At 44.7% G+C, this 25,911-nt stretch overlaps 1 protein-coding gene across 2 annotated transcripts in view; it reads left to right on the forward strand.

Moving 5' to 3' along the window:
* NUP88 (nucleoporin 88) overlaps positions 1-25,911 on the forward strand; it is a 362,163-nt gene that overhangs the window by 7,040 nt on the left and 329,212 nt on the right. For both annotated transcript variants that reach the window (XM_078679698.1, XM_078679699.1), the window contains exons 2-4: positions 595-764; positions 2,040-2,165; positions 2,409-2,495. In XM_078679698.1, the coding sequence (XP_078535824.1) occupies positions 595-764; positions 2,040-2,165; positions 2,409-2,495 (383 nt within the window). The remainder of the gene's footprint in view (positions 1-594; positions 765-2,039; positions 2,166-2,408; positions 2,496-25,911) is intronic.

The raw sequence follows: 25,911 nt of genomic DNA on the forward strand, positions 1-25,911 counted from the left end.
GGAAGGTGTCCTGGCACAGTAGTTGGTGCTCTTACACAGCGTATACTCTTTAAGGCCATGTGCATTTCCCATCAAATTGCACAAGGGAAAGGTCCTCCTTATCTGAACAAGCTTCTTAACATCTACCGCCCGAAACGTCATTTAAGATCACTGGGCAGCATGCTGTTTTCAGTCCCTCGCATTTTCAAAGCTAAAATGGGCGGCCGCTCATTTTGCTATCTAGCAGCCTCCTACTGGAATAGACTGCCTCTTGAATTGCGGATGGAACCTTCCGAGAGGAGATTCCGCATGAAACTTAAGACGCATCTTTTCCCTTTTTATTAATGATCTATGTTGTGTTGGAGATTTCACTGCTCTGGCTGGTTTGAGGGTTTTGTGAGGTGGTTCTATAGCGCTGGGACACACTGTTAGTGTAACCAGGCGCTTAATAAATGGTTTTATTATTATTATTATTTCTTACTTCATATCAAGTTACCATAGCCAGTAGTTCAATGTTATCCAGATTTTTTTAAATTGAAGATCATGTGATAACTTAAAAGTTTTTGCTTACGTTTTTTGACACCTGTTGAGACTTGCATCATTTCACGTTTTCAGACTCTACAATGCATAAATGCGCCCTTGTTTGAAGTCCTCCATGTTCTGGTCAGTCCTCTGCAGCACCATGTGGCACTCATCGGAATCAAAGGAATTATGGTGCTAGAAGTGCCAAAGCGCTGGGGGAAGAATTCGGAATTTCAAGGCGGTGAAAAGACTGTCAATTGCCGGTAAGTGTTTATTTAGGTTAGATAGGACACAAATACATTATTGACACACTTGGTGAATAGGAGTGGGACAGCAAGGACAAATGAAACTAGCCTCCAAAGTTAGAACAGATTAAATGCTTCTCGCCTGCTTTCACCAACCTAGGAGTGTTCATGCCTCTCTACCAGTAGGCTGGGTTCTTAGCAAATACCAAAATAACAGTATGCAAATGGCAAGTAATAATAGTATACCCATTGCAGCTGGGTGGGAGGTAAAAAGACTATTTTTTGAAACTTGAAGGCAGTTCGGAGTACAAAATAATCAATAATCACAAACGTTATAAAATGCTAATTTGTGAGCTGATTTTTAAAATGTACACCAGGGTTCTGGGAATGTTTTGTGTTCACAAATTGCCCCGCAACAAAGTTAGCGGAGACTAACATGAAGAAACAGTTTATGAAACAAATATATAGCTATAAAGTATTTAAAAATAAGATGTTTTCTAAATTGATAGGTACATGCATCATCTATTTCATGCATAAAATGACAGAAATAGGTTAAAAAGTTGCACATCTGCTCTAGAAATGTAGGTCGTTAATTAAGTGTATTCAGGTTCAGACTTGAGGTAATATTGTGGTAAGGGACTGTTAAGATGCCCTACTAGATGACAAGCTTAGGGTTTAATCCTAAGAATATATGATCTGGACTTGGATAATAGTTTTTGCAGTACTAAGGTCTAAGTGAATTTTTCGCTTTTATGATGAGAGAGATCATGTGATTGCACTGCTGTCCAAAGATATCTCTTTTTACACATTAATTTCAATGAGTACATTGGCAATAGTCTTAAGAAAATGTTCCTAACCACCATCATTTTAACATCAGTTACATTCAATAAGCTTGTAATTCATTCTCTAAAGAAGGAAAAATGAACCAACTTCTATTTTAGACGACATCAAATCTTAAAAGCACAGACATATTTTTCTTTATCTTTGTTTCCATCCAATCTCCTATTTTAAACCAATACATTTTGCTGCTTATCTTTTATCTACAGCACAGCTTCAAATCAACCATTCTTCAGTGTAACCAGATTTCAACCCCAGCATGGCCTTTAAATCAATTGATTAGCCAAAGCAATTGATTGTTTTTAAATATAAAGTTGGATGTATCTTGAGGCTTTAATGATGTATGAATATTTTATAATTATGATATGCGCGACCTGATGTGGGAATAGTGAAAGGAGTGATTGTTCCCCCCAAGTAGTTTATAAATGACTGATATGTTTTTCCTTCTGGTTCAAGGACCATTCCTGTGGCTGAACGATTATTCACCAGCTCGACTTCACTCACTTTAAAACATGCAGCCTGGTATCCTTGTGAGTCTCTGGAGCCTCATTTAGTTCTGTTGACATCCGATAATTCAATAAGGTAACAGTTGTTTCTGGAAATTGTTTATTTTCTCCTACTGCCTCTTACGTACACCTTCAGTCTATCTTCCCAGACCCACTCAAAATTTGCATAATCTGTTTTTTTTTTAATGGGAAGAATTGTTCTTATTTACCCAATGCTTTACTGCTTGCTTTTTGCCAAAATGCCTTGATTTTGTTCCACTTTAGGACTCTTGAACCACTGTTTTGTTCATCATTTTTCTTTATGTATTGCTTTGTCAAGGATATACAGCTTAAAGGACCCCCTTACTCCTGTGAAAGTTCTCATCCTTTCAGAGCCTGAGGAGGAGAATACTGTGCTTCCAAAAGCGTAAGTGCTATGCCTATTTTAATGGTCCACAGGAAAAAAACTTGTATCAAATGGTATTTAGGTTGCATATATTATGCTGCTTGTTAATGATATGGCACCGATGTTTGAGTACAAATTCCTTGCTAGCATTGCGCTGTGATGGTAACTAGCAACAGCTGATTAGAAATAGACTTTCCAAGCAAGGAATTGCTAGAGAATATGCAAGTTTATAAATAAAAAAAAGGCCTCTCAAAAAGCTGACAATACACCCTCTTGAATCAGCAGTGGTTCTCTTGAAACCGAGAACTGTGACAATAGAGAAAAGCCAAGGCATGAGCCAAGAACAACGAAAGCGTACTATGAGACCAACTTATACAATTAGTCTCGTAACCATAATGCTGCAAGACAAAGAACACATTAAGAACACGAAAACAAAAGAATACTTGACATCTTTATTTATTTTTGTTTGTTATTAATCAGAACAAATACAACTAATACATTATATCATCAAAGAAATGCTCTGAAACTTAGAACCGTCTTTCACTGCTCAAAACAGTACAAACATCAGCATAACTACACTAGAAATAGAAGCACCAGTTTTAAAGTTCACCAAATGGATGTCAGAAGAAATGCTGGTATCATCACCTTCATTTAAGGAACCCTGTCTGGCATTGAATCCTACACATTAAGTCAAACGTCCTTGCAGATAAACCAAATTGTCAAACTTGTCAGTACAACCAGTGCCTTAAAATAATTAGTTCTTCTCTTCGATCTTAACTGAATGATTGTCTGAGTTGCCATTCTCCAGTAACCTAGCACTTCTGGTTACCGTAAACACTAGCTCAGACGCCCTGTAATGAAATTTAGCTGTGCCTTTTAACATTGTTTTTTTTAAAAATCATTACCCAGTCAGCTACCAAAATGCTAACATCCTTGAGACAAAACTTTTTTTCATAATACTACTTAAACTTTGCATGGTTATACTCGACCTTCATCCCCACATCTATATCAGCTTGTTAGCATTGAACACCAGTGGTCTCAAAGAATCAGCTAGGCACTGATGTCTCTTTTCTTCTACTACCTAAGCTGAGTTTCTACTGTTGTGGCATGAGTCGTGATATTGTAACTCCACATTTTGTTTCATATTAAATGCCACCCCATCCCATATATTCGAAAGGTGTCTAAACGCCTTCCTTCCAGATTCTGTTAATTCTCTCCTTGAGGTGGTTTGACTGAGGACTCTACAGAGCGACATTGTAATGAGTTACCCCAGTGTCGGTCAATCGTTTTCCATACTTTAAAACAAATTGTACCCCTTCGTCGGGCAAACAATTATTTTGACACACCTGTAGCAAAAATATTATGCTAAAACTCAACAACAGTATTATCACATAGTGCATTAATTTTAAAAATAACAACCACCACCAAATGTTCTAAGTGTTTGGTGATTTCAACTACAATTCAGAAAAGTCAGTTTTCTCCCACGGATCATCTGACATAGGCACTGCTTGTAGGCACATATTACTAACTTGATGCTTGTTTGAAAGCATCGACATACAGTAACGAAATTCTGTACTTGTTGATCCTTCTTGTGCCATAGTAAATAGTGTGCTTGTGAATCCTTCTTTAGGCCCAGTTAATGATATGTGCAATACAAGCAAAATTACTAAGGGATATTTCGAACTGCAGATTCTTAGAACATCCCCCCCCAGACTCGATCTGGAGATTGTGGCAGAACTCCCTCGCACTGACAGGTGACACCACAGACGCATGCTGATGTCAGTTTCTTTCTTACCATGCCTTTTGAAGCAGATCTGGAGCTACACTCCCACTTAGGCTTCTGATGACCCCCCAAACGACTCTGCCAGGTGTGGTTTGGAAAGATCTCTCTGCTTGAAAACAACAGGGTTCAAGCTGTGTTGTGCTGAGACTGCAGGAAGCAGATGGTCGGTCTTGGGCCCGCAAGAGGTGTGCCTTTGATGCTCGGCCTCCAGGCACGACTCAGTCATGCGATAAATGCTCCATAATGCACCTGAAAGTAATTAGAGACTGGAATTTGCCAAGTCTTCATACAGGTCCCTCTCCAAGTCTCAGGCCTGATCTCTAGGCCTTTCCTGCTACCATTACACTTCCCACTCAAAATCTTTAGGTAAGTCCAAGCGCAGGAATGAGAATGGAAATTCTACTCCATCCAATCCCTATGGGGAATTTAAGATGTAAGTCGCATTCCTGTGAGGTCTCCAGCCATGGAACCAATTTCTCAGTTGGCCCTGATGCACCCCGAGGTCCCCAGGTCTTTGTCAATCTCCCAACAGACTGAGGCCTTCTAAGAGGCCATGCTGCAGATCTTCAGTGTGCTTCTTGTTCTGTCCACTGTACCTTTGGGCCGATGGAACTGCGCTTGTTAAGAGATGTATTGTGGGTAGAATTTAACCTTCCTGCCACTAACTTTCCTGCCCTGAGTTCTGAAGAAATCGAGAATGATCAGACACAAGCCTTGTTAGTTGCCCCAGATTGGGATGGAAACTCCTAAAAACTGAGAATTCTCATCTGCCTTCTGATTAGTCTACCAGTTTGTGCGGACATCTTGTCTAACATCTTCATGTGTGGAAGTCAGGGGCGTAACAAATGCTCCCTCAGCCCCCGCGTTGCGGGTGGTCCCCAGGCTTATCCATACTGGAGGGGGCCTCCTCAGACCCTACTGGTATAAGGTGCCATTTTAGCATATCTTGCAGGGTCCCCCCCCATGTTTTGTTAAGCTACTGGTGGATGTAAGAGGTAGCAATTGACTGCTTTCGGTTTACCACCTGAATTGGTGGATGTCAGCTCTGCCCCCAGACACCCCACCATGAAATCCATTGATTCAGAGTAATAAGTTTGTAAATTGGTGTCACAAATCTGACTCAATATAGGTGAAGCTATCGGACCTCCTTTTGTTTATTTGTTCTTTAGCACAACACGACCTTGCAGTTGCCACTGCGGACGATTGTCAGCTCTTTTAGCTATCTTAGTCTGCCCACATGCCCTTCACTCCGAGAACTACATCCTACTGGGAGACATCAACTTCCACTTGGAAAAGAAAAACGACAACCACACCACCACCCTTCTAGACAACCTAGCCAATCTCGGACTCAAACAAATTGTTGACACCCCCACCCACGTAGCCGGACATACGCTCAACTCCATCTTCACCTCCTGCAAACACATCTCCTTCGACCACACCACAGCTCTCCATTGGACGGACCACAGCTGTGTTCACTTTAGCTACAAAACCACCACTACCCCCCACAACCTATTCCTCGAAGAAACTGGAACAAAATCACCACTGACCAACTCCTCACATCGCTCAACCAAAACCCTCCCGCCCTTCCATCGGACCCAAACCAAGCTGCCACCAAACTCAAACAATGGATCACTCACAGCGCTGACTAATTACCACCCTTGAAAAACCACCAAACCAAACAGGGTAGCAAAAAAGCCCCCTGGTTCAACGATGACCTTAAGAAATCCAAGAAGCTATGCCGTACTCTCGAGAAAACATGGAGAAAAAACCCAACCACTGACAACCTGACCACCTTCAAGGCTGCCACCCGCAAACACCACCAATTGATCCGATCCACCAAGAAATCAGCATTCAAGGATCGACTCGACATCAACGCCCACAACAGCAAGGAACTATTCAACATCGTCAAAGAATTTACCAACCCCACCGCAGCCTCAAATGACATTACGCCCTCCCAAGACCTCTGCGATTCTTTATCCTCTTTCTTCTACAACAAAATTGCCGACATACATAACCGCTTTAAGAACATATCCAAAGAACAGTCCACCCCACCCACCTCAGAACATAAACCGCTCTCTAACAACCTTAGCGCCTGGAACCCAATCACCACTGAAGACACCATCCGCCTAATGAACTCCATCCACTCAGGTTCGCCAACCGACCCTTGTCCCCACCACATCTTCAACAAAGCAGACTCCATCATCGCACCCCATCTCCGCGATGTCATCAACTGCTCCTTCAACTCCGCTACCTTCCCAGAAAGCTGGAAACACGCCGAACTCGGCGCCCTCCTGAAGAAACCCACAGCAGACCCCTCTGAACTTAAGAACTACCGCCCCATTTCCCTCCTCCCATTCCCTGCCAAAGTCATTGAGAAAGCCGTCAATAGCCAGCTCGCCGCCTTCCTTGAATCCAACAACTCCCTTGACACCTCACAGTCCGGCTTCCGAGCCAAACACAGCACCGAAACCGCCCTCATTGCAGCGACAGACGACATCCGAACACTACTGTACAAAGGAGAAACAGTTGCCCTCATCCTACTCGACCTCTCCGCCGCCTTCGACACAGTCTGTCATAGCACCCTCATACAACGCCTCAGCAACATCGGCATACAAGGAAAAGCCTTGGACTGGATCACCTCGTTCCTCGCCGGGAGAACCCAGAGAGTCCGACTCCCCCCATTCAAATCAGAGGCCACCGAAGTCATCTGCGGAGTACCACAAGGTTCATCACTCAGTCCCACCCTCTTCAACGTTTACATGAGTCCCCTCGCTTCCATCGCGTGACAACACAACCTCAACATCATTTCCTACGCTGACGAAACCCAGCTGATCCTTTCCCTCACCAAAGACCCTTACACCGACAAAACCAATCTTCACGAAGGCATGAAAGAAGTAGCCGAATGGATGAAAAACAGCCGCCTGAAACTTAACTCAGACAAAACGGAAGTCCTCATCCTAGGATCATCCCCCTCTGCCTGGGACGACTCATGGTGGCCACCGGCCCTGGGCTCAGCACCCATACCTACAGACCACGCACGTAACCTAGGCTTCATCCTAGACTCCTCCCTCTCGATGACTAGACAAGTCAACGCCGTCTCATCCTCTTGCTTCAACGTACTTCGCATGCTCAAAAAAATCTTCTGTTGGATCCCCATCGAAACAAGAAAGACTGTCACCCACGCACTGGTCACTAGCCGACTGGACTATGGAAACACCCTCTACGCCGGAACCACAGCCAAATTACAGAAAAAACTCCAACGCATCCAAAACGCATCAGCCAGACTCATACTTGACATCCCTCGCCAAGCTCACATTACCGATCACCTGAAAGACCTCCACTGGCTCCCCGTCAACAAGAGAATAACGTTCCGTCTCCTCACCCACGCACACATGGCCCTCTACAAACTAGGACCCGAATGCCTCAACACACGACTGTCCTTCTACACACCCACCCGCCAACTACGATCCTCCAATCAAGCCTTCGCCGCAATATCGCGCATCCATAGATCCACCATGGGAGGAAGATCCTTCTCCTACTTGGCGGCCAAAACCTGGAATTCTCTCCCCACTCACCTCTGCCTTACACAGAACCACACTTCTTTCAAAAAGAAACTCAAAACCTGGCTATTCGATAAATAATGCACCCCCCCCCCAAGCGCCTTGAGACCCTCTGGGTGAGCAAATTCCTGAACTTGAACTTGAACTTGGACAAACCATCCTTGTTGAAATCACATGTTATGATGAAGTTTAATAAAGGTGTAATTCCCCCATTTCCCCCAAACCATTTGTGATGCCACAGTGGGACCTTAACAGGGTCTCGACATGCCTTTTTTTGAGCCCATGCATAATTGCACCTCCTGACATCCGTGTGATTGTCAGCCCAGCGCATGAGTGTACTGCAGGCACTTTCTGTTCAACTGCCACACACCACCTTTTTTCTAGACCGATTAGACTCTGGCTTCCTTCTTACAAAAAGTCATGACTCCGTTCTGTGTTAACCGATCGCTACAAGTATTCTTTGCTCCCTCTCACCACTCACAAGAGATGGGGAGGCTTCATCAGTTTAACCGCAAAAGGGCTTTAAGTTTTTACATTGATAGTGCCAGGGATCATCATCTAGCCACTCAACTTTTTGTAGGGTTCCCCAGAGCAAAGAAAGGGACGGCTGTTCAGAGAATACTGACGAGGTGGATAATCCTCTACTTTAAGATCTGTTACGCACATCTGTTAGGCACTGGCCAAGGAACGGCCCTGGAAGGTCCTCATCTAACTGAAGAGCCTCAATCAAGGCAAAACTGCTCTTCAGTTGCCTGTATTCCAATTCAGGGAGGACCTGGTCTGGCAGTTGGGGCTGGATTGTTCCTATTGGAGCAAGGTTGAGACTGATTTACATATTTCTGGGTGCAAACTAGGGTGGCCTGGTGGGCAAAACAACAATGGGTTGGAGTGTTACCACAACATTTTACTAGTGGTTAGACGTATTGCAAGCATTGCTCCCATCAACTTTTGTCGGTTTTAAGACTCTGAACTCTCACAGTTGAAGCACCTGAAGTAGCAGTGGTTATTGAAAGTGTTATTAAAATAAAAGTTAAACCGCTCATATTATCTGTATTACCCATTGATGGCTGAATACCCCAGAAAAAGCATTTTAAAGGCTCGCTATAGCATTGTATTACACTTAATTCTGACCGAGGCTTGAGGGCAGGAATGGGGTAGAGAACAGGTGAGTAGGAATGAAGGTAAGAAAGTATGGGGTAGAAAGAGAGGAAGGATGGAATAGCAGTTGGCAGGAATTAAGAAAGGAAGGAATATATAAAAGAATGGTGGAAGAAGCATAGAAAGAAGAAACTTATGAAAAGAAAAATCAAGAATTGAAAAAATCAAACCGACCATAAGGAGAAAAAAACAAAAAACGGGAGGAAGAATGTAGAAGAAATAAAACTTTTCTGATATTACCAACAAGGGGGCAGTTTTTTCCTCAAACCTGCATGTTTGATAATTACTTGCATAGTTTGCATAAGTTGGCGGAGGCTTATCACTTGATGATACTTTTTTAAAAATTAATATGCATATTACAATGAACTCTTACCCTTAAAGGGCAAACATTTACGTTTCCTTTCGGCTGCTCAAGATTAACTTGTATACTTTGCGCTGTGCATTACACGTGTGTGCCGTAGCTCCTGTCAACCTTCCTTCCCCTGAAAACAAATCCAGCCCTCTCATAAACACTTAAAGCAATTCATGATCATAATTTTGAGCCACTTCAGGCCTTACGGTTCACCTCAAAGGTTTAGTAACCTGCTTTGTTTCAAAGCAGGTTTGATAGCTATGTTCATAAGGAATTCACAGCCTCCTTTGTGCGTGCTTCCTGCTTCTTTGAACACTTTATTATAATAGAGGGAACACTGCCCATAACAGCAAGTTTCACTTGGACCACTTGGCGAAATGGTTTATTTTTTTAACTGAACAGTTTAAAAAAAATCTTTTTATTAAACCATAAAACTGTTGTACATACAAAGCATTTATATTGGAGCTTCGATGCCATTTTACAGTTAAAATATCTATTGTTGTTGACAAGACTAAGTCCACATCAATAAAGAATACGGTTGTTCCCTGCTTCCCTCTTAAAGTCCACAAATTGAGCACTTAGTCTTCGTTCAACCCTACTGCCAAAATGAATTGGACACAATCTCGCATACATCTTTTGTGCATTCTGTGCCACAAGAAAACACATCACATTATCACACTTTTTCATAGCCTGATAAATGTCCAATTTCTTGTAAATTATTGCATATTTTAACTACTGCATGGCAAACTAGATTATTTCCCAAATGCACCCCGAACCACATCAGGAACACTGGCCCACCCTTGGCATTTCCATTTACCTTCCTTTCACCTTTTCCTTTTCTTCTAGCATTATCAACGTGAATGCACATTAGAATCACATTTGGTAGCTGATGACCAAGTTGATAAAACACATCTTTCTATAAACTTCGCTATAGCCTCTTCCACATATTGATTACTATTATTAGCTAGTTCTGTTGATGTTGATCTATGGTGACTTCAGATTTTGGTTTCCATGAAGTCTTGAAATACATTGTGTCTTGCCAGAATCACATCTGGTTCTTCTAACAAAATGTTGTCCTAGTCTTTAAACCACCTCTACATGCTTATTATGAGGTACTGAAGAAGTTGCTGGCTGGTTCTTTATCAGGTAAATGGTCAAATATTTGTTGACCTCCTCCCACAGAATTGAAAAGCAAAGCTTGTTTCCTCTAGGGTTCAAACTTTTTTCCTCCTATTGCTAAGGGATAGTTCTTAAGCTCTCTGATTCACTGTTTCCAGTCTGTTTCTTAACCAGGCAAAAAGAAGTGTGACGGCGAAATGTTTTCTGAAAAAGCTGCATTTGGTAGGAGAAATGCACACCCAGCCACCAGCTGAACGAAAACTGTACAGCCAAGTAAACTGCTGTTCCATAAGGTCACCAGAAGAACTTATAAGTCATGCAAAGCCTTTTAAGAAGACCGAAGTCATAACTATGACATTTTAGCAATTTAAGTACTTTCCTCATTGCCACCCAAACGTGTAGGCAAAACTTGTTCATGGACTCCAGCAAAATGGTATTTAATTTTTTTTGCTTTTTGGTCTAAGACCATCTTATTAGGCAACACTTTTCGTTTTAGGACACAAGTTGCTGATATTTAATTTTGTAAATTTTTTTATCTAATTTTAACTGAAAAGTTCGTAACGTAGTGAAACTTTGTCTGCAAAAAGGTACTGTGTACCACTGAGGATCACACATCCCGATACACAAACTTAATATCTTCAGAATTTGCAGCTGCAGAAAATTTGTTATGATGGTATCTTGTAATACTAGGTAGTGGTCAGAAAACTGGTGTTTCGGTGAGTATGCCATAGGAAATGGCATCACAGAAGTGCTGAATGCCCACACGAATGTAACTTGGTAAGTATTCACCCACATTTGTAATGACCTCACACACTTACTCCTCATCTAAACTGACCTATCCGGTTAGGAAAAAGTGCAAAACCGTATTTCTTAACGAAAATCAAATCAGTTACAAATTAATCTTATTATAACGCTACTGTACAGCTTTCTTTTGTTTTTGTTCAATACATAGCTTTGTTTTACTGGTTGACTAAGGTGTGAGCCCTGGTGAAGCTGCAACCACAATCCTTGTCGGGGTAAGGAACAAGTAAACCCAAAATTAACTGATGCTCAACCCCCTGGGAGCTTGACATAGAGCAGTCAGGCTTAACTTGGTGTGATTGTGTAAAGTATTTGTGCAAAACCTCAAACAGTAAAACAGCGAAAACACCAAACAAAGATCCCACACCAGATTTCAACTAAATCGAATGAATAAAATAATACCAAAATGACAACAGTTCTATCAGTAGAACCGGAGTTCTGAATTTTTAAAGAATGAATTGTAAAATAGCACTTAAAAACAGGAAGGGCCAACCGTGGCTATTTGGTAGCGCTGGACCAGGTTTAGGTCAAAAGTTCAAGCGAACTGCAATGGAGTGCGTGTCATATACAAATTGATTAATCCTGCTAAAGTTTTCACTTCTAAAGTTTTGTGCCAAGTGCACCATTCGCATTGGAGATGGTCACCAGGAGCATGGAGAGTGTCACAAGTGGCAGTCTGTGTAGCACAAAGAGCAGGTCGGGTGATGTGGACGAGCAGGCTAGAGCTTCGCGTTTAGGCTCCCTCTTGGGCTTTCGATGTTGCTGTGTAAAAAGAGGGGCTAGCAGTGGCTCGGGCTGATTTTCAGTGCAAGCGGCGCATTCCGGTGTAAACAGGCCCGTTCACGAAGAGCCCAAAAGCTTGAATTAAGATCCTGCTCAGCCACACAAAGGGTCCAGGACCTGAGGGGCACCACCTGGGTGTCAGAAACTCACTGATGACAGGCCCAGGAGCTGTTGGTGAGCCTTTTATGTCCCTGAGGCTCAGATCAGGAGGCCAGCAGACTAGCCCTTTGAGTCACTCGAGTCTTGGTCAAGATGGGTTGCTGGCCCAGTTCTTCTTCTTCCCCAGACAACAGGGCAGCAGGTCAGCATGGCAGACAGCAGTTCCTTCAGAGCAGCAGTCCAGCAGAGGGGCAGTTCTTGTGGCAGCACAGCTGTCCTTTTTCCTGGCACAGTATCCACAGGTCCAGAAGCGTACTGAAGAGTTGGCGTCTGATGTCTTTTTTTTTTTAGGTCTCGGCCTGCGAAAGACTGCGCACATGCGAGCTGGCCAGACTTAATGAGATAGAGGAACTTTCACTAGCCCACCCCTCTTCTTCATTGGCTGGCGTCCTAAACGATGGCCAGCCGTTGGAGAAGAGGTACTGGTGACGTTCTTCTTTCTCTGCAAGCCCGTCCTTTTCAGACTGGCTTACTTGACTTACTGCTGGCGTAAAAGGTTTCTTATCTTCTACATGGGTCCAGATGGCCCCATAAAAAAGATAAGGAACCTTTTATGCCAGCAGGAAGTCTGGCGCTTGTTTTTACATTTCTGCCTTTCGGCCCTTGCGCACCTCCCCTCCTCCCCCTGCTGCCGCGCGCGCCTCCACCCTTCTGCCACGCGCTTGTTCCAATCAGCAAGGATGTTTTAATTTTCTTAAATCACATGAAGTATGCACTCAAAAGCAACAACATAACAGGCCTGTGTCCATAGAAAAGCGGCCCTTTCCTTGATGGTAGGTACAAACTATATTTGGAGCGACGGCCTAGTTTCTCTGCAGAGTCCGCCCACCGGAATGCTCTGGGGCACAGCAGGTCAGAACTGGTGATTGTGCTCAGCTTTTCATCGGAAGCATGAATGGATGCGCGAAAGGGAAATAGAAAGGGCAGCCAGTGCAAAACATCCTGCACGAATTATTTTGGAGGAACAATATAGACAAGAGGGTCACAGTACACAAGGAAACAAGCTGTCCGCAGAGCTGCTAGGGAAAGTTCACATGCTACCGTAATGCCATCAACTTGTATCTAAGAGTTTGTACTTTATCCATTTGAGTTCGCCAATATATCTTTGTGTGGTAAATAAAGGAGTCCGAAAACGGTAGGTAAGTTTGAAGGTTTATTTCAAATGTGCTCGTCCGCCCGCGGTTCAGCTTGCCAGCGCGGGTACACATTAAAAAATAACAAAATCCATTTCAAAACACTACAAAGGTGCGAGCAGAACGCTGCAGCTCGAGCATGGAACATATCTCACAAGCAGCACCAACACAACTTAAGCATAGCAATACACAGAGCTTTAAGTGTCTTTGCTATATCCATTGGCATAATAAGCAGATTAGACAATCAGAGTAAGTAAGTGGTTTGGAATAGGACAGATTGAGGGGGTGCATGGGGGTGGCATATAAGTAAATTACTTTAAAAATTATTGTTTACTTTTACGTTAAGCACTCCCCCTTCTCTGCCCTAGTTGGAATGTCAACTGACCTCAGATACACAGATTGTATATTAGATAGAAGAATACACATCTACCTACCTCAGTGCATATATACCGATAGAAATTTATGAACTATACCAGCAGCTCTCTACTACACTCTCTACTACTCACACTCTACTACTCACACTCTACTACTCACACTCTACTACTCACACTCTACTACTCACACTCTACTACTCACACTCTACTACTCACACTCTACTACTCACACTCTACTACTCACACTCTACTACACACACTCTACTACACACACTCTACTTCTTTACTATCTACTACAGTCTCTACTACACTCTACTACACACTCTCTACTACTCTCTACTACTCACTCTCTTCCTCTCTACCTCTCTACTACTACTCTACCTCTCACTACCTCTATGCACGCACATATGCACATATATATGTGTGTGTATATATATATATAAATATATACCTATGCATTTATATATATGTATGTGCCACCGTTTATTTATATTTTGGTTTTTGAAACCTAAATAAAACGCACTGTTATTTGCAATGTCAATAGCTCAAACTTGCGTAAATACGAGACCTATTGCATTGCAAATGAAATAGGTCTTGCATTTGTGAGAGATTAAGCTATTGGCATTGTAAATGACTGCCATTTATTTATCTGGTTTCAAAACCAACACATAAATAAAAAATTTCATTTACAATGCCAATAGCTCTAACTTTTGCAAAGGCGAGACCGTTGCATTGTAAATGCTTTTTATTCATAGTTGTGCATTTCAAGTGTGGAGAGGTTTCTAGAGGCATGCCTTTGAAGTGCACAGAGACCCTGCCTTCCTGGCTATGGCTCCAGTCTAACTCCAAGGGGTATGCAGCTCTTTGTGGAGGCAGGACACAGCTTATTCAAGTGTAAGTGGGGCTGTTCCCAGCTCCTCCATCCCATCGTGCCAGTGATGGCCCATCCAGTCATATCTAAGTTGAGTGGAGTAGTGTGGCTCACTGGTTAGAGGCGGCAGACCCGGGAGCAGAAGTCGGCCCGGGACCAGGGTTCAATTCCCGACGCGGCAGGGTTGTGGACTTGGGTCAGCTGACTCGATAATTCTCGCTTCGGTGCTTACTCTAATCAGGGGTTCCACTCGGCAACTCTGGGCATTAGCTTGCCTAATCTCCACAACGGCCCCATCAATTCCGGGGATGCCTGGCTCCACCTTGGGGACTCCCAGCAGGGACCATCCCACAGGGAAAGCCAGGACGGGTTCCCCAGAGTTATACAGCACCAGGAAACCTACGGACGGGTAGCAGTGCGCTTTACAAGCTCAAATACAAATACATACATACATAAGTTCTCTTTGAGTATGGCTGTCTAGGAGGAATACACAATGCCAATAGCTCTAACTTTTGCAAAGGCGAGACCGTTGCATTGTAAATGCTTTTTATTCATAGTTGTGCCTTTGAAGTGTGGAGAGGTTTCTAGAGGCATGCCTTTGAAGTGCACAGAGACCCTGCCTTCCTGGCTATGGCTCCAGTCTAACTCCAAGGGGTATGCAGCGCTTTGTGGAGGCAGGACACAGCTTATTCAAGTGTAAGTGGGGCTGTTCCCAGCTGTTGTTGTTGGGAGCTGCACGAATATCATCAGGTAGTTACGCAAGCTAGCCCCCGTTCTTTATCAGTCCATGTTGCGAACAATTGTAGTGGCGACAATTATCTCAAGAATAGATTATGGGAATGCCCTTTATCTAGGCCTCCCCAAAACTCTGACTAATAGACTGCAGAAGGACTCCCCAGAAGGACCAAGGCTTCTCCCCTACTACAGAGCCTGCATTGGCTCCCCATAAAAGAGAGGGTAGAGTTTAAGAGTCTATGCACGGCCCATAAGGCAATTTATGGCCATGCACCTGTTTATATCAGAGACAGTCTGAAAGTGTATAGCCCAAAAAGAACACTCAGATCTTCTGATTCTCAGTTGCTGGTCTGCCCTCGGTACAAACTGGTAACCAAGGGAGGAAGAGCCTTCTCAGTGTTGGTCCCTCAGCTATGGAATAAACTGCCTGAGGGACTACGCAGAGAAGTGAATCTCCTGCGGTTCAGAAAGTCCGTGAAAACATTGCTGTTTGGAAAGGTTCTGGGTGCAATGTAAGTTGGCTGCTGCACTACCTCTTTGTGTTGCATGAAGTTATTGTATAAATTCCATCGATTTCCGAGCGCCTAGAGACCTGTAGGTGATTTGGCGCGATATAAATCTAACACAACAATAACAAAGCCCAACCGTCAACTACACCCAGTCATGTGACCAGAGACCACAGCAGGCACCAAATGGCTTAGGCAAGAAAATCACAAAGTTTGGAGTATGCGGTGCACACCTAGCTTAAACCAATTTTAGAAGCTGTTTAAATAAATGCTTAGGATTTTAGAAATGTTTTTGTGTGCTACAGTGTTTGTGGGCTGCCAATTCCACGTGTGTATGATTCTGAAGTGTCAAGCGAACTGTCACTTGAGTAACTGTGTGCACTACTAAATAAAGTTTAACAATGTATACACACTTATATGCAACTATTCCTGATTAAACATTGTTTAAACTGAACAAAGTAAACACAAAATTGTTGTCAAATGAATTATTATTTGGTATTGCACAATTCAAAATCAATATTAGAACAGTCTTTATACTTATCTTACACTGATACGATTAACATTTTCTCAATACGCTGACATAACTGAGCAGTTTGTATCAAACACAAGGCAATGCATTCCAGGGTGGCCCGATGCATTTCGGGACACCACGTCCCTTCTTCGGGGGCCACTACGATGAAGAGCGTCAATAGTGTGATTGAAAAAGGTTGCGCATGTACAATGAAGAGCGCCAATAGTGTGATTGAAAAAGGTTGCGCATGTACAACGAAACTGGATCAGCTAAAAAGTCCCTTGTACTGATGGACACTTAGAAAAGTCCCCAAGTTATATCGTGAATCGGTGGACGCTGCACACAGACGATGTAATCCCGAGTTTTTCCGATTCACGATATAACTTGGGTGCTCTTTAAAACTCCCAAAAAATGTAACATTGCTTTTGGAAAATTGCTTACATTCACAATGGAAAAAATGTTAATTAAATTAATGCATACATAGGGGAATCACATACAAAACAGCGTTATCCATATAGCAAATAGGCTTTTTGCTATTTTCCAACACAGTGTTATAGTTGAAACAGTTACTAATAGGAGTGTAAGGGACCCCTTAAGCATATCATCCATGGGTACCTCCTCACGTTTTCTGATGCTCCCTACACATTACCAGCACCTGTCCTACAGCAATACACATGCTAGCCCCACAGGATCCCCTGCAGCATCAGACCAGTGAAAGCAGTACTGTGCTTCCTCGTATACATCATGCTAGGGTCATAGGCAAACTTCCCATTTTAAAGAGGCGACATTGGCTGCCATTGATACTAGGCACAGTACGGCAACCACGTGCTAGCAGGAGCCATAGTAGCCATACATTCAATCCAGACGTCACATGCATCTGGATAGCCATCTTTCTATATTGTGCACATTCCTTATGTACTGAGCCTGACGCTTGCTTAAGCTTCAGTTTATCCACTAAAAATATGTAATTCATCCTGTTCACTGCCATGGAGCAGCTTTGCATGTTTGGCTGCCCTTGGCTACTGGCATGTTCCAATATTCCCTAGCCCATTTAGTGTAACAGTTAAAAGTTTCCGGTGTTCCTGTGTTGTGCATTTGTGTTCCCTTAACATCTATGCAGACTGCAAAATTTGTGTACGGTGTACTCCACAGGTGTCACTTTCCCACAAAAGGTCTCATTTATGTTCCTTCCTCTTCTTGCTCTCTCTCCTCAATATAGAGGCTCCTACTCCCTAACCTGTTCTCTTCTACCCCATCTCTCAGCATCCTTCCTACAATCATGCCCATCCTTTCTTCCTTCCATTCTCAACTCATCCAGCCACCCAACTCCCTTCCATGCACTCTTCCATCTTTCCACCCTTCCATTCATCCTTTTGTTCCAGCAGTCTTCCAGTACTTTTTTCATTCATCCATCCTTTCACTCGTCCTTCCATCTTTCCAAACCTTCTTTCACCCTTCTTTGTTTTCCTCTTTTCCTCCAGCCCCCTTTCCTTCTGTCCCTATTTTAATTCTTCCTTCCACACTTTCTTCTTTGCACCCTTCTTTTGTTTCACACTTCCTTACACCCTTCCCTTTTCTTTGTTTTATCTTTCCATTCATACTTGTATCCTCCCTCGTTCCTTCTTTTTTCCCTTCCTCATTTCACCATTTATATTTAGCAATCTTTTTCTTTTCTTCCCTGTTTGATTTTTACTTTCTTATCTTTTTCTGTACCTCTATCTGTTTGCCTCTACTTGCCTTGTTTTCCACATTTTATTCATTCAATCCTCTGTCTCCTTCACGCACTTGACTCAGTTGTCAGCCGTAGGCCTACGTGCCTGAGCTCTTTCTGTTCTGCAAACCAGAAGAAAGACGAAGCCCACAAAAGAGTAAACATTTTAGTGCATTATCAGCCAATTGGCTCAGTGCAACACCCACCACAGTTCTAGCTGCTATATTAGAGGGTTTAGGCATAGCCAATAGGTCTCGCCTTTGGGACCTTATAAGTGTTTAGTTATCCAGCACAACATCAACTGTTGCATGGCTAAACACTTATAAGGTCCCAAAGGCGAGACCTATTGGCTATGCCAATGCTTGTTAAATATGCTGCACTCTGCCCTTGGGCTGTCCACGACCTACCCTATGGGTCACTTTTATGTATTAGCCAGCATTGGCATAGCCAATAGATCTCGCTTTTGGGACCTTATAAGTGTTTAGTTATCCAGCACAATATCCTTGGTGCAACAATATCAACTGTTGCATGACTAAGCACTTATAAGGTCCCAAATGCAAGACCTATTGTAGTGTAGTTCCTATATTCCCAATAGGCTCTGCGCATTGGAATAATATATCCTATAGTTTTGACGTAGGACTTAAGTCAACTAGATCTCTATCGAATATACTAAACTTAATAGTGAGTGCCAGCTAGCTCAGAGGTCACTAGAAACTTTCTCAAATTCACAAGAAGGGATTAGTTTCTGACAACCGCATAAACATGACAACTTTGTTTCCCCAAGAATAAAACGTATCTTCAGAGTCGTGGAAACAATAGATAAGTATTTCACTCAGTCAACCGTGCATGCTTCGTTTCTACAGAGTTGCAGAGAAATAGTGAGACGGGCGTTTTCAATAAAAAGGTTTATTGAACAGTCTTCTTTCTCATGCAAGAGAAGTGAACTGCTACAATCGTTAGGCAGACTGCAAAGTATAATGCGTTTAGCGAGAATAGTATTCTAAAATAATACTGTAAGAGCATTGTATTGTTTCTAAGCCATATAAAAATACATACATAAATACACAGGCTAAAATACTCAACTGGTGCTTCTAAATTACGCCTACCCCAATGTACCTAACCTAGGTCTAGTACGAGGGAGGAAGTAAGTATGGTCTTTTGCATAGGTTTTGTTTTGCCAAGAATCTACCAAAGGTTCTAATCCGCTCGTTACCTTGAAATAAAGGAGGTCTGGTATCTCTGTCTCGGGACTCGCTTTCCCAACACCCCGCAAGGGGAGTCAGAAACACTGGAGCTGGATTTCTCAGCAGAGGAGGGCAGCTTCCTGATCCGTGCGTCAGCTGGAGAGTCTGCTTCCTTCAGCACTTGCTGTAGCGAGCTGCGTTGGGCAAGTAGGTCATCAAACTGCTCCGAACCACCATAGTTTGCCATAGCAAGTGAAGGTATATTTATACTTTGAAGGTGTTTAGGAATGTCATCTTTGACGTAAAGTCTGGCATTTGAACGTCATGAATGAACCCCTGGGGAATAGTTATTAATTGTAAAACTAACAGATTTCTTGGAGAAATCAATATTCAAGCAAGGGGAAGTCCCTAACTGCCTAAGCTGGTTTTCCAAGAAATCGTTGTGACGTTTGGTGAACGGATAGAAGAGCCATGCCTGTGTTTGGGCCGCATGGGCTATGCCTAAATAAGGGCTTGATTTCTATGCCTATATAAGGGCAGCATGATTTGCACCTATATATGGGCATGAATTGGGAAAGTCCATTCGGAACCTAAAACGATATACAACACTATTGGCTATGCCAATGCTTGTTTTTATCTGGTTAGTTAATGGCGCGGTCTCGACCTATCCAGAGATGTAAATATACACAAAGTGCATATTACTGTAACCATTTGAGGAGATTATAGGTGCAATAACTGCTGGTTAACACGCAAAAGCCAGACTAACTGTCAAAGCTGAGGAAAAGTAGTAAAGAGTGATTGCTTTCTGTACAGAAGGCATGCAGGACATAAGTATTGAATGTAACAAACTATGTTATTAGGACTTCTAAAGCGCAACGAATACCCGGAGATGTCTAGGTGCTAGCTAACAAGGCATTGCATAGGATAGGATAGGATAGGATATGAGCTTATATACCGCTCGAATGCCGTGGCGTCTTGGCGCTGGTGTAAGTGGGAATGGTGCGAATTCCGTTATCTGATTACATTGAACCAAACAGCCAAGTCTTCAATTCCTTCCTAAAAATCCGACTATTAGATTGAAACCTAATGGATGTAGGCAGTTCGTTCCATAGCTTTGCAGCACACTGCGAAAAGGCCCCCCCCCCCCATCTTGCTCTTCTAATTCTGTCAATCTGAAGGAGGCCTAACTTATTGGATCTTAAGGAACGGGCTGGCAGGTAAGTCCTAAACATTTGTTGAATGTCTTTAGCGCCTCCCCAATAAATAGCTTTGTGGACCAGACACAGCGCATTAAATTCCACTCGTTGCTGTACGGGAAGCCAATGAAGAGCTCTTATTCTGGCGGAGGTTGATTGGCCTCTTGGTATATTCAGGAGAAGCTTGGCAGCAGCGTTTTGTAAGGATTGCAGCCTACTCATCAATGTTTTGTTTATTCCTAGCACCAGGCCATTGAAATAGTGTAGCTTGGACATTAGTAAAGCTACTACCACTGTCTTTTGCAATTCCTGTGCTATAAAAGGAAAGATTTTTCTGAGCGTTTTTCCGAGAAAAAACTGACTGTCAAAAATTACCCCAAGGTTTCTTACCTTAGGGACTGGGCTGGGACAAATTCCAGCTCTCACTGGCCACCAGGAGTCATTCCACATAGATGGCCCTTGCCCAAACTCGATCTCCGTCTTGTCAGTGTTGATCTTTAAAAAGCTATGGTTCGTCCATGTGGTGATTTCGTCCAAACCAGTATGGGGTTGTTTGCTTATTGCAATTATCAGTTGGGAATCATCTGCATATGAAACCAATGCAAATCCGTGTTTCTTGACTAGTTTCGCCAAGGGCATGACCTAGATATTAAACATGGTTGGTGACAGTGCTGACCCCTGGGGGACCCCACAGGGCAGGTGAAAACTCTCTGACTGCAAGCCCTCCCAGTACAAACTCTGTTCTCTATCATCCAAAAATGACGAAAGGAGAGACGGAACTGACCCATCAATGCCAACCTCCCGCAGCCTTCGCAGTAACACCGCATGGTTCACGGTGTCGAAGGCTGCCGACATGACTAAGGGAAGGAAACTGAAAGCCTAAAGAGAGGTAAAAAGCCAGGTCTTCAGCAGTTTCTGAAAGGCCAGTATGTTAGGGGCATTTTTGATGTGCCCCGGAAGTGTATTCTAGCATTTCGTGGCACGCAACACGGAGCCCCTTCCTCCCCAAGCTGCCCGATTGTGATGATTGGAGGTACTTTTCAAATGGAAACTAGCACTTTGTGCATTTAAATGAAACACTTCTGAGAGGACGAAATTATACACCACACAGACAACAGCATGCAAGTGATGAGAGAAAAATACTCTTTTGGGGGGAACCTCGGCTCGCTCTGTGTAGTTTTAGGAATTGGTAACCAAAGGGTTGCAGATAGCTATGCTCAAGCCAGACCCGGAAAGGCCTGCACTCTGATGCATGATAGATGCGCCCCTCAAGCTGCCTCTCGCTCGGTGACCTGCAGGGCGCTGGGGGATCGGAGCTGCGGCAGGGTTGGTGCCTCGCTGCTTATCTTATCAGCTGACAGCTGCGCAGATTGCAATAGCAAACAGTGGACTTTCCCCGTGTGAAGGAATTTTGACATCCACTGTGCTCTTGTGTGGACTAAGGGTAGAGGAACCCGGGATATTACTCAGGGCGACGTGAGGTCCTGTGGAAGGAATGACAGATAAGAGTAATGCCGTGAGGGGGCGTGGCTTAGTCAGCAATGTAGCCAGACGTGCTGCTGTAGCGCTCAGTCCTCTGCTCCCATCTCTGGCTGCATATATCGGGACATAGACAGTTAGATGAGGCAGTCCGGCAGCAGACGTTCCTGCTTGTGGTTTGGCCGGTGAAAGCTCCACTGCTCTGGGAGTGCTGCGGCACACGTGGCCTGGGGTTGGCTCCGCCCCCCAGGCCCCACCCTACGCAGAAGGACTTGTGGAGCTGGTTACGCGGCCGGCTGCTGAGGGGGGTCCGAATTTGACGTGACCGGACCTGAGAGCTGCTGGGCTGGCAGCTGTTCTTTGCCGTGAGTGTGGCAGTCGGCTGCAGAGCTGCAGCGCCGCCAGTAGTGTGACGCACGAATGCATGGGATCTGCCTTCCAGGCCCAGGCGGGCATTCAAGCGCCGATTGGGATCACCACCCTCCGCAAAGACACCGGGATCCGAAGTGGAGCTCTGACCTGGCGGTGGATGATACGAGTGCAGCGTGCGAGGTGAGGCGTGCAATACTGGTGCCTGCTTGACGGCGTGCGACACCCATCTCTTTCGCATGCAAGCTCAAGCTGCAACTTCCTGTCAAGATAGCACTGCCCAAGCAATTTGGGGAACACTGGAGTGGGTACATGTGACCCCTATGCTGCGATACGTGGGGCCTGTGTTGCTCTGACTATTATGCTTTCTCAGAATCCGGCTGCGCAATGATGACCAGGCCTCCTGGAGGATCCTACAGTACTGCCCTCTGTGTAGGGAGCATGACACCCCTGAACTGAAGGGACCCATATAACAGATTGTCACCAATATTCCATGCCTGCACGCCACTTTCTAAAGCGCACCTCCGCATCACGTGTTCCTTTCCCTGGGGCCTGCTGACTGGAGGGAAGTGGCACTGATACTGGCGCGAACTGGTGTCTGGCACGCTTGACACTTCTAGCCCCCTACGGTTGTAGTGCTGAGTTGAGGGCTTGCGGGGCTAGCCCGACTGACCCTGCGCATGGTAAACTGCGAGATAGCTGCGGACGGAGTGGACATGCTTCGTCCGTCCAGTCTGGTTTGTGTTGGACCCGGATCGCCGCTGATGGTGGAGGCGGATCCCAGAAGACACTCGAGAAGCATTCGTGAGATATTGCGTCCAACTTAGCCTTTCTCACTGGTTATCCCTTGTCACGAGAGGTCAGTACGAAGATTGGCACCGGGAGTGCGGTGGCCCCTCACCTGCAGACTTGTGCACAGGCGGACAAGATTGCGAGCTCAGAGGCAACGGATCACATGACGCACAAACTTGATGCAGTGTTGACGGCATTGGAGAAGCTGGTGGAGACGATGAATCAAATCCGCACTTCCTTGGAAGACAAAATAGATAAGGTGGCGCTAGATCTCCCGTTGCTCCATGCTGATCACCGAAAGCACGTGGATCACACCACAGCAGCTGAAGAAGACATTGCGGAGGTCTCGCCACGGGTGTCCACAGCCGAGAAGCACATCCGGGACCTACTCAACAGAGTGGAATTCTTGGACGACCGAGCGGAGGACACGGAAGGCAGGACCCATCGCAATAACATACGTGTCTTGGGCCTTCCGGAGGGAGTCGAAGGGAGAAATGTTGTGCTTTATGCAGACGACTGGATCCGAGAGCTGTTACCAGGAGAGATACTGTCCCCACACTTCGTTGTCGAGAGAGCTCATAGAGTGCCTGCTAAAGCCCTGCCCCCAGGTTCCAAACCGAGGCTGCTGCTGATTTGGTTATTAAATTACAGGGACAGCGATGCCGTTCTTCATGAAACTCAGAAATTACAAGACATACAAGTAGATAACCACAAAGTTATGTACACTTTCCAAGTACAGAAACAGCGGCACTCTTATCTTGCAGTGAAACAACGCTTGCAGCAATGTGATCTAAAGTACTCGCTGTTATTTCCTGCGAAGCTAAGACTCATCGGGAATGGCAAAACTAATTTTTCACCACCCCGGAGAGTGTGAAAGAGTGGTTGGACGCTCACGGCTCATCACAACCTGGCGGCAGGAAACCTTGTCGGATTCCCCTGTGAGACGGTGCCGAAGACGACAACGGAAATCGCAGTCCCCGGCCTCGTAGACAACTGGCCCTCTGCTCGAATTAGTACTAAGTGGACAGTTGGAAGCGGTACAAGCTGTGGCGAACATCAATGGCTCACCGGCAGAGGATACTAATTCAGACTCTGACATGCAAGGCCCGCCAAGTGAGGATGAACTATTCCTGTCTCTCAGGGCTCCTGTATGTTGCTGCATGTCACTCCACAGACTTCTGATGATATTGTTTAGGAATGTATCCATCAAAAACCTGTGTATCCTCTCCTTCCCCGGAAGCTTGTTTCCTTCCCAGTATAAGAATTGGCTTGGTAGTTTGGTTTGCCCTGTTCCCATCATGCACTGGGACAGGAACAGACTAATTTGCATATAGCCAAGTTCTGAGCTGGGATGGTGCAGTGAGCTAAAAAACGGTGATGGATTAAAACCATGATCTCTTGACTTGGTAAGAGTATTTTGCATCATTCAGAAGCTCTGTCCATCACCACCACCCTTTTCCAAAATCGGTTTTATCCACACTATGTGTGGGAGGGTATACTCAGACGTGAGTCCCTTGCTCATTGCACCATCAGGATTCAAGCAAGCCGGGCCGAAGAAGGCTGTGATGCCAGAAACCGGTCCCCAGAAGCTTGTTTCCTTCCCAGTATAAGAATTGGCTTGGTAGTTTGGTTTGCCCTGTTCCCATCATGCACTGGGACAGGAACAGACTAATTTGCATATAGCCAAGTTCTGAGCTGGGATGGTGCAGTGAGCTAAAAAACGGTGATGGATTAAAACCATGATCTCTTGACTTGGTAAGAGTATTCTGCATCATTCAGAAGCTCTGTCCATCACCACCCCCCCTTTTCCAAAATCCTCTCCTTCATTGGCCATATGACATCCGGTCCTGCCGGACAGGCAAGTATAAGAGTCTATGTGTACTTTTTTTGCGCTTTATTGTTTGTATGTCCTGGCCATGGTGGAGTAGCTGCCTGCCCTGTCGTTGAGCTCCCCTTGTTGGTCCCTCATTATATAGAAATGTTATACATATCCCCCAAATAGCTGCCCTGCTTCCCCCAGTGGCTAGCCAGAGTTGGGCCTAACTGCTAAAGACGGTCTTTTTGCTCCTTTGTGATTAGCCGTGGCAAACCTCCATATTGCTGTGCGCTACAGTGTCCCCCCCACCCCCTCCTTTCCCCCAAACGTTAGTTGTGTGCTATTGCATTATTAGTTTTGGCATTTGCCTGTTGCAGAATTGCTCTCATGGTATTTTCTTGTGTGAGTTATTTTCTTGTTTATTACGCCATCACTATTAAGCCAGGGTATGATTGCTGTAACATTAATTCTTGTATGATAATGCATGTTAGCATGGGTTTCCTATGTCCGCTGCAGACCCCCCCCCACCCCCGCCGTCCCCCCCACCGCCCTCAAGCTGGAGGGGGTTGCTGGTACCTCTGCCACTCCTGGGATATGGCGCCCGTCAGGATAGGAACGTGGAAGGTGAGAGGGATCCATATCCCAGAGCGTCGCTACCTCATATACTCTTATTTAAAATGACATCGCATACAAATAGTACTCCTTCAGGAGACACACCTGTCCCAAGTAGAAGTCACGCGTCTTCATAGACTATTGAGGGGGCAATTGTATGCGACTGGCTACTCTTCTAATGTGCGTGGGGCACTAATATGGGTGAGACCGGGTACTCCATTTCGGGTGGCAGACACAATGGTAGACGGGGAGGGTAGATATGTTATAGTTCATGGTGTACTAGATGGCAGACCTGTAGTATTGGCCTCTCTATATGTAAATGTAAATTGATACTTGTATAGCGCACTACTCACCCGCAAGGGTCTCAAGGCACTTGTACGAATACCGCAGTGGGACCCATCCTGGCTTTCCCTGTGAGGTGTCCACTCCTGGG

Source organism: Lissotriton helveticus, chromosome 3_1, assembly GCF_964261635.1.
Source record: "Lissotriton helveticus chromosome 3_1, aLisHel1.1, whole genome shotgun sequence".
In the NCBI taxonomy this organism is placed as follows: domain Eukaryota; kingdom Metazoa; phylum Chordata; class Amphibia; order Caudata; family Salamandridae; genus Lissotriton; species Lissotriton helveticus.